The sequence below is a fragment of the Biomphalaria glabrata genome, chromosome 1 (genome assembly GCF_947242115.1).
Source record: "Biomphalaria glabrata chromosome 1, xgBioGlab47.1, whole genome shotgun sequence".
Taxonomy (NCBI): Eukaryota; Metazoa; Mollusca; class Gastropoda; family Planorbidae; genus Biomphalaria; species Biomphalaria glabrata.
Window position 1 is genome coordinate 46,146,399 of NC_074711.1, and position 10,536 is coordinate 46,156,934.

Genomic DNA, 10,536 nt, shown 5'->3' on the forward strand with positions numbered 1-10,536 from the left:
TTAATAAGCAGATGTAATAATGAGCACACTTGATACTTATGTCCACTAAGTAGCCGAGGTCATTTCTGATTTCAAAACTTCCAGCAGCTTAATTTTGTCTAATGCCATTCGCTTTCTCTAATACATACACACTTAACACGCAGACACTAGAGAGTTCTAGATATATGTAAACCCTACAGTCCTAAACTGTTCTAGATATATGTCTCAGTAAACCCTACAGTCCTAGAGAGGTCTATGTCTCAGTAAACCCTACAGTCCTAAACTGTTCTAGATATATGTTTCGGTAAACCCTACAGTCCTAGAGAGGTCTATGTCTCAGTAAACCCTACAGTCCTAGAGAGGTCTATGTCTCAGTAAACCCTACAGTCCTAGAGAGGTCTATGTCTCAGTAAACCCTACAGTCCTAAACTGTTCTAGATATATGTTTCGGTAAACCCTACAGTCCTAAAGAGGTCTATGTCTCAGTAAACCCTACAGTCCTAGAGAGGTCTATGTCTCAGTAAACCCTACAGTCCTAGATTGTTCTAGATATATGTCTCGGTAAACCCTACAGTCCTAGATTGTTCTAGATATATGTCTCAGTAAACCCTACAGTCCTAAAGAGGTCTATGTCTCAGTAAATCCTACAGCCCCAGAGAGTTCTAAATACAATGCCTATGTAGTCCTTGTACATTGCTAACTGTGTATAGATCAAGAAGTGGTTAGGTTTAGTTTGGATCTATGTGAATCCACTTTGTTATGACCACATTTGACAGTTGAGTCTGACCGACACGTAACAATCTGTTATGACATTAAATAGACAAAGACCAGGGCCATTATTTCCTTTGTAAACCCCCCCCCCCCCAAACAGGTTTTCGCCTCCACATTAACTACGTCTAGAGGCGTTGCAGAGGCTTTGTAAACACCTTGCAGAAAAAAACAAACAACTTTCTCTTGTTAGTGAGACAACTGAGTGCATTATGTCCCCTTACTTAGAGGAGAGCCTCCTAATATGAACTGATGGGAATAAATGGTCGTGTTAAAAGCAAGGTAGCGGTCACCTTTAGTGCAGGACCTGCTCAAGTAATGGCGGTATCTCATAGACATTAATAAGTGTCAGGAGTATGTGTGTGTGACATTTTTAACTTGCGTTTTACATAGTCTGACATACCATCACATTAAGTAGTTTCTATACTGCACGGACTGACATACCAATACACGTAGATTTTATACTGTACGGGCTGACATACCAATACACGTAGATTTTATACTGTACGGGCTGACATACCAATACACGTAGATTTTATACTGCACGGACTGACATACCAATACACGTAAATTTTATACTGTACGGGCTGACATACCAATACACGTAGATTTTATACTGTACGGGCTGACATACCAATACACGTAGATTTTATACTGTACGGGCTGACATACCAATACACGTAGATTTTATACTGTACGGGCTGACATACCAATACACGTAGATTTTATACTGTACGGGCTGACATACCAATACACGTAGATTTTATACTGTACGGGCTGACATACCAATACACGTAGATTTGATACTGTACGGGCTAATATAATATCACATATGTAGATTTGATACTGTACGGGCTAATATAATATCACATATGTAGATTTTATACTGTACGGGCTAATATAATATCACATATGTAATTTTTATACTGCAAGAACCAAGAAACAATCAGTGTCGACGTTTCTTAATGTTTTACTTTCTTGGATCTCTACTCTCTAAGATGGGGTGTCCGCTGCGGACTTGGGTAGAAGACATTTCTGATGCTCCAGATGTAGAAAATACTTTGGGCTCTGTCAGGGACTCGCGCTCCCTTAGGTTCATAGTTTTGGCTAAAGTTGATTTCCCGGGAAGGTGGGGGCTTCTCAAGTAAAAAGTTGAGAAACACTTTTTAGAAACACTTATTTAAAAACACTTATTTAGAAACACTTATTTTGAAACACTTATTTTGAAGCACTTATTTAGAAACACTTATTTATTATTTAGAAACACTTATATATTATTTAGAAATACTTATTTAGAAACACATTTATAAACACTTATTTAGAAACTTATTTATTATTTAGAAACACTTATTTATTATTTGGAAACACTTATTTAGAAACACTTATCTATTATTTAGAAACACTTATTTTGAAACACTTATTTTGAAGCACTTATTTAGAAACACTTATTTACTATTTAGCAACACTTATTTTGAAGCACTTATTTAGAAACACTTATTTAATATTTAGAAACACTTATTTTGAAACACTTATTTAGGACTTTTGATTTTCAAGACTAAATGTACTGTTCAATTCTTTATAGTTTATCTATCTGCTGCTAGGGCTGACTGATTCTCTATTCTAATTTAGCTTTACTTTAGCGAAGTCCGTTGTCCGGACAGTGCACAGACCAAAAGAGAGAGTCAATTATTGAGAGTGGTTTCAATGAAATGTCGTGTGGAGGTCAGATACAGAGAAACAATTAGAGATTCTAGGGAGAAACAAAAGTTAATAAAGCGATGAATTTATTACACAGAAACTTTAATGCTTGAGTTTTGTCTCGTATAACTATATCAGTCTTTAAAATGCTTGGTTTTTAAAACCGAGGGATGGGTATACCAAGCCAATGTCTATCGACTGAATTATCGGCATATTGATGTTAGGGTCTTCTCGAAAGGCAAAGCGGAAAAAAAAAAGGGAGGGCGTGGGTTCGAGTGTGTTTGTCTAGAAACAGGTCATATTTGATTTAGCTCAGTACAAAGAAGATGTTGAAGACCCTCAGTGCTGTAACTGATGCCCAGAGTCCAGTAATTAGCAGCCGAGGACTCTCCAATATTTGACTTAGCCTGTGTTTGACTTCTCGAATGTCCACTTGTTTGTCACTCTCCCGGTTGGCCGGACGTGTGCTGAGACAGGCGAGAGAAATGACCTAGTGGAATTCAAAGTTGTTTTTTTTACCCTAATAGTATCCCTCGATTTAGTGATAAATTTAATGGCCGAAACTCGCATTCAATGGTAGACTTTCGTATGTTGTTTAGTAGTAGACTTAAGTGATTTAGTAGTAGACTTAAGTGATTTAGTAGTAGACTTAAGTGATTTAGGCTGACATGTAGGTGTAGATTTACAAGTGATCTTCTGTCTCAAGATAGTCAGAACAAATATCATTGTTAAGAACTGAAGTTTTCATCAGATAATCGCACTACACCATTAATTGATTGCAATAGTTCTATGAAGTCGCACACATCATCTTAGATTGAAAACATTTCCATAGACTTTGTGCTCGGCATGTCGGCTGTAGAGTCTCTTAACAAGATGACTGAGTGATCACGCCTAATTATGTGCTCACATCTTTCTGTGTGGTCAATTCTTACCGTGTGGTCAATTCTTACTATGTGGTCAATTCTTACTGTGTGGTCACAGCGCTCATCTTGCGCGTGTGTTTAAAATCGCGCGAAGATCTTGCGACGTGAAAGTCCAGTTGACATAGCATCTTTTCATGTGTACATCACCAGTTCCACCAGCACAAACGTATCGAGTAGCCGCTAGCCTTCTGTTCTACTCACCTGCTGGTACTATACTTCTTTAGACTGCACTAGAAGATGCTCTCACAATACTATACTAGCGCACCACGTGACTAGACTCACCAATCAGAGCAGCATGTAAATATTTTGACGGAACCAAATCTCAAGAATGCGATAATTGACCTTGGTGACCTTGTTCACCGCTCGATACACTGTTCAATGGCCCGGCATGACAAGACGAACACAGAGCTATTTTTAGCTTCGCGTTGTTATACGTGGCGTTCGCGGATTGCTTCTCGAGACTTGTTCACGCGCACATTAAAGTCTAAACGGGAGTTGGGGATTGGGGTGGGGGAGTCTGTAATGATGAGTACGTTGGTAAGTGTACATTGGTAAGTGTACATTTATGGTAAATGTAACAATCGTTTTGGGTAAAACACATTGACTGGGTACATACACACACACACGTCACGATTGTTGTCTCGGGAGTCCAAGAGTTGATATTGAACTGAGTCAAAACTGGTTGGGTTTTAAATCTCAGAGTTCTAGCGAAAAAAACTTTTCTGTAAACAATCTTGGACAAAGTCTTTTATACAGTCTGGTTAAGTGTAGCCTATATCTTTTATACAGTCTGGTTAAGTGTAGCCTATATATTTTATACAGTCTGGTTAAGTGTAGCCTATATCTTTTATACAGTCTGTTTAAGTGTAGCCTATATCTTTTATACAGTCTGGTTAAGTGTAGCCTATATCTTTTATACAGTCTGGTTAAGTGTAGCCTATATCTTTTATACAGTCTGGTTAAGTGTAGCTTATATACGTTACTTTTGTGCGAAACGAATCTCTCTCTCTCTCTCTCTCTCACTCTCTCTCTCTCTCACTCTCTCACTCTCTCTCTCTCTCTCTCTCTCTCGCTCCTTCTCTCTCTCTCTCTCTCTCTCTCTCACTCTCTCTCACTCCTTCTCTCTCTCTCTCTATATATATATATATATATATCTTTATATTTTATATGTTTTCGAGTGCGCAGAGGCGTGCAGTATGCCACGTGGCTACCCAACTACATACAAAACTTGCTACATGTAACGAGAACAACAGTTGTCTGCTGGTGGTCAAGTTCCCCGTTTATACCTGTCTGTAGATTTTCTTTTGGTCACCAATGTTCTATCTCACGGCCTTTGGAGTTTGGAATCTATTCAAACAAATACAATGATTTATGTGGTAGGTCGTGATCAAAGATGACTTAGTCAAGACTGAAATGACTTAGTCAAGACTGAAATGACTTAGTCAAGACTGAAATGACTTAGTCAAGACTGAAATGACTTAGTCAAGACTGAAATGACTTAGTCAAGACTGAAATGACTTATCTTGAAAGTCTAATCAACTGTTTGTGTTGTTTCTTCAGATGCCTGTGGACTGTCGGATATGAACCACATTGAAAGCATTCAAGAAAAGTCCCAGTGTGCACTAGAGGAATATGTTCGCAGTCAGTACCCTAACCAACCAACAAGGTAGAAGTTGTTTCTTGTTCAACGTTAACATTTGGGTTCTGTTGGTTGACTAGATCTGGATAGCATCCATACTATCTACATACTTTGTGATGGTGACCTGTCAATCCAAATAGAAAATTCCTATTTGTTACCCCAAAAAATAATAAAATAAAATAAGCCAGGTTTCCATAGAACAATCTGCTGATTGCTCCGCGGCATTTAGTCCTTGGGAATACTTCACATTCAAATCTGAAACTATCCACCCAATAAATGTCGTGGTGCCCCACTATTCAGTCAGTGCAGAAATCTATCAATCTAACATTTGTCTGTGCCTCAACATTGACTCTAACCGATGGACAGTATTTATTTATAATTTGCTTTCTTTTGAGGGCTGGAAGTCTTTCATTGTTTCAAGATGGACACAAACTTTCTTCTCTAAACACAACTCTCCTTAATACATACACCTTACAGCCTTCTCTTTGTATTTCTATAAACACCTTACAGCCTTCTATTTGTATTTCTACACCTTACAGCCTTTTCTTTGTATTTCTATAAACACCTTATAACCTTCTCTTTGTATTTATATAAACACCTTATAACCTTCTCTTTGTATTTCTATAAACACCTTACAGCCTTTTCTTTGTATTTCTATAAACACCTTATAACCTTCTCTTTGTATTTCTATAAACACCTTATAACCTTCTATTTGTATTTCTATAAACACCTTACAACTTTCTCTTTGTATTTCTATAAACACCTTACAGTCTTTTCTTTGTATTTCTATAAACACCTTATAACCTTCTCTTTGTATTTCTATAAACACCTTACAGCCTTTTCTTTGTATTTCTATAAACACCTATAACCTTCTCTTTGTATTTCTATAAACACCTTACAGCCTTTTCTTTGTATTTCTATAAACACCTTACAGCCTTTTCTTTGTATTTCTATAAACACCTTATAACCTTCTCTTTGTATTTCTATAAACACCTTACAACTTTCTCTTTGTATTTCTATAAACACCTTACAACTTTCTCTTTGTATTTCTACAACCAATTAACAGCATTCTCTTTGTATTTCAGGTTTGGAAAACTGTTGCTAAGGTTACCGTCACTTCGTACAGTCAGTGCCCAGGTGATAGAGCAGCTGTTCTTTGTCCGCTTGGTTGGGAAAACTCCCATCGAGACTTTGATACGAGACATGTTACTGAGTGGCGGCTCCTTCAGCTGGCCCTACATGGCCATACAGTGACTTCCGGCTTCTGGGGGGGGGTGTCGTGCAAACAGAGATATTAGAACTCTAGTCTTTGCGTGCGTGTGTGCATAGACTGGACACTTCAAGACCTGCACAATCTCCAGCACTCAAACACCGAATTGAAACTGAATCCAATGCTGCAAGATGACATTTGTAACTTGCAGCTTTAGGTGTCTGAGTCATGTGACATCTGAACCAGTTCTTGTCTATGCAAGATTGTCTACTGAGTCATGTGACATCTGAACCAGTTCTTGTCTATGCAAGATTGTCTACTGAGTCACGTGACATCTGAACCAGTTCTTGTCTATGCAAGATTGTCTACTGAGTCACGCACGCACTGTGTCATCATCGGACAGACTCCTTCTTGCATGGCTGCAGACACCATCACTTGAAGCAGTAATGTCATTAATTGAAGACTCTGGACGCTAGATTTCTATGAGCACCATAACAATGATGTAGTTGAAGAACATTTCCACCATGAAGAATGTTTTGCACAATGTGATGAAACACGAACTAACCAAGAACTCGGTTCTGTGCCTTTCACCACCCACAAACACACACACACACAAGGTTCTAAACAAACAAACAAATCCTGTATTATGGAATCGCTCCACAACTGAGTGAGATTCTTCTACTTGACATACTATGACTTAATGATTTCTATTTTGTATAAAATTAATGAGTATTATGTGTGAGTATACTGGTATTATGTGTGAGTATACTTGTATTATGTGTGAAAATGTACGAAAGAACGATGCATACATCTACATAACATTGTATTTATGTTTGACAGCTGTCCCTAGGCTCGCACCCACCAAATTCAAAGGGATTGAGTCCATGAACATTTGGATAAAAACTTAAGGAGATGTCTTGAGATTTTCTGCGCGCATTGTGCCAGGCATGTGTCTGCATGAAGTATGGGCAACTGTAATTGGTGTACACATGGCAACAACAGCGAATTGAGGCAACTTGGTGTACACATGGCAACAACAGCGAATTGAGGCAACTTGGTGTACACATGGCAACAACAGCGAATTGAAGCGATTGTTGAGCATACAATCTTTTATTCGTGATATTTGACTGTTCAGAAAGATAGGGCTCTTAACACAGGAACCCACCCTGTGTGGCTACCCACAGAGTTGACTTTAATGTAGCTGTGGCTACCCACTGAATTGACTTTGATGTAGCTGTGGCTACCCACAGAACTGACTTTGGTGTTGTTTTTAAATACCGGTTTATTTATTTATTGTCTAATGCCATAGAGTGACAGTTTTGTTTTTCGATTGCACAGATGACTGGGTGTGTACTTGCTTTGGAGTGCTTGACTTGGTGTATACTTCATGTAGAGTGCTTGACTTGGTGTGTATGTCCGTATTTATTACTTTATTTATGTGCAACACTTATGTAAATGAGTATAAATCTATTATCTTCCTAAGGAATAGAAATCAAAACACTCTTTTGATGACTCTAGAAATCATTCCATTTAGTTTAAACATTTCACTGTCAACATTCTAACCCCTCCTTTCCCCCCCCCCCCCCACCTCCCGTAACTTTATATGCAGGTCCCTAGGCACTTGTTTGGAAGATATCAACTAGGTGTGTGACCTACTTTTGTGTGTGACATGCAGGTCTTGTGTCACAGGTATCTGCCACTGGTGCACTTACACATGTGTGTGTTAGACCGAGACCTAGCGGAGACTAGCACATGGAGAGACTAGCACATGGAGAGACTAGCACATGGAGAGACTAGCCCATGGAGAGACTAGCACAAGGGCTGGATCCAACAACTGGACGTGTTCCATTTACACCCACCCCACCCCACCCCGCCCCGAGTGTCTGTGCATCTGTTTCAATGCCATATTACGACATTCCAACAAGAACGACATCAATGAAGAATAGTTCTGTGTTCAAGTCTAGATTCAATTCTAGCCTATGTGACCTCTGACCTTTCCCTACCCCAGTCAAGTATTAAGCCATTATTTGACCCAAACACTTCTACCACAGGCATTCAACCTTGTCGTGAATTAAACCCCCTCGCCATTACTAATGAATGAAAAGTTCATCTTTCGATAAGACCTCCCTTGATACTAATAGGCCCTCCTTTGATATTGATAGGACCTCCCTTGATATTGATAGGGCCTCCCTTAATATTGATAGGACCTCTTTTTATATTGATAGGACCTCCCTTGATATTGATAGAGCCTCCCTTTATATTGATAGGACCTCCCTTGATATTGATAGGACCTCCCTTGATATTGATAGGGCCTCCCTTAATATTGATATGACCTCGCTTGATATTGATAGGACCTCTTTTTATATTGATAGGACCTTCCTTGATATTGATAGGACCTTCCTTGATATTGATAGCAACCTCCCTTGATAGAATGTCCTTTTGTTAGTTTTTTTTTTCTAACACACACACACACACGTGAAATGTTTTGAAATTGCTTGTGGAAAGTGGTTTTCTGAGAAATGAAGTGTCCAATGTATTGAAAGACTCAAAAGTTGTGTACTGAATATTTTATTGATTATTAATCTCAACTTTGTAAGTCTAACTGTAGTCATTGGACAGTTTGACTTCGTAACAGATGACTATTGTCCAGCTCCACTCTGTCCCAGCTTAGGAAGAGGAGTCACTATCTGGCACTGGGGATGGGGGGAAGGGGGGGGGGTTGGACGCCAATAACTGTCGTTGATTTAGTGACTGTAGTTCCTTGAGAGAATAAACAAGTGTTACCCCATGAAGTTGTGTTGTATAAGACTTTCTTCTCAAGGTGCTTTGATTTGCATGGAGTTGTCACAACATTTGAAGTGTGTGTAATATTGTATTATAGAAACAAAAATGCCATGTATGTATGTATATAATCTATAGTGTACGTGTATGATCTAACTAGCATTGTGTCCAGTGTTCATGTATATAATAAGCTATAGTGTACACCTTCTGGACTTTGCTGTACACAGGTACACATTCGAGACAAGTGCTACACATCATGTTTCTGTCTGCTCAATTGACATGTAAATAGGTCACTCTAGTGTTGACACTACCATTGGAAGTATTGTTGACGTCATGGTTTAGTGTGTTGTATCTCCCCCCCTCCCCCCCTCTCTCTCTTTCCCATTCCCCTCTACTGTCTAGTTTATTTATTCTTTAGTTTGACGAGCGTGTTAAGGAAATGACTATAGAGTTAAAATGATTAAAGACAATTACTGACCACAGTTGGGACTTGAACACAGACTTAACACAATGGCATGATCAATTCAGACTTGAACCACACACTTAACACAATGGCTTGATCAGTTGAGACTTGAACACAGATTAAGTTAGTGGTTAGTTTAATTTGACTGTAAATCGGAGATTTGGCTCTCTCCCACAGAAAACTTGTCACACACACAGTCACAACCTACACACTTTTTAGGCTGGTCCCACACAGTCACAGCCCACACACTTTTTAGCCTGGTCCCACACAGTCACAGCCCACACACTTTTTAGCCTGGTCCCACACAGTCACAGCCCACACACTTTTTAGCCTGGTCCCACACAGTCACAGCCCACAAGTAGCCTGGCCCCACACATACCAGGTAGGCTATGTCACACACACATTCACACGACTAGTTAATTAGGCGGGAAGCGTGAATGTCGTCTGCTAGTTTTGACGGAAACTCTTTTAAACTAATAAACAATTTTGTACATTTCCGGTCATGTTTTTGTTATTCTTGTCTTGTGAAAGTCTCAGATAGCTGAGTCGTACACAATTGTTTTACATGTTTCCTTCACAGCTGATTTACTTTCTAGTCCAACTGCCACCCCCGCAGGACGACGGGGGATGGCAGCGGGCATGAAATGAACCCGGGACTATCTAGAAGTCCGAACGCGCTTACCGCACGACCAGGCAGCCAGCCAGTGAAACAGAAAAGTACACTAATCTATTCGTCAATGGAGGCTTCGCTATAAAAATCTTAAGTGAAGGCTTCGCGATATGAATTAAGTGTCTCTTTTTTTTTCTTTTCATTTGGACAGTAAAGTTCCCAGACCTTGTGACCTATAGGGCAGAGGATGTAACACATCTGGACAGTAAAGTTCCCAGACCTTGTGACCTATAGGGCAGAGGATGTAACACATTTGGACAGTTAAGTTCCCAGACCTTGTGACCTATAGGGCAGAGGATTTAACACATTTGGACAGTAAAGTTCCCAGACCTTGTGACCTATAGGGCAGAGGATTTAACACATTTGGACAGTAAAGTTCCCAGACCTTGTGACCTATAGGGCAGA

The 10,536-nt window shown here is 39.4% G+C and overlaps 1 protein-coding gene across 3 annotated transcripts in view; it reads left to right on the forward strand.

Annotated features, from left to right (window-relative positions):
* Positions 1-9,958, forward strand: part of LOC106065773 (COUP transcription factor 2-like) — a 44,930-nt gene extending 34,972 nt beyond the window's left edge. For all 3 annotated transcript variants that reach the window (XM_056039764.1, XM_013224674.2, XM_013224675.2), the window contains exons 3-4: positions 4,929-5,034; positions 6,093-9,958. In XM_056039764.1, coding sequence (XP_055895739.1) covers positions 4,929-5,034; positions 6,093-6,261 — 275 coding nt within the window. In that variant the 3' untranslated portion in view covers positions 6,262-9,958. The remainder of the gene's footprint in view (positions 1-4,928; positions 5,035-6,092) is intronic.
* The last annotated feature ends 578 nt before the right edge of the window (positions 9,959-10,536 follow it).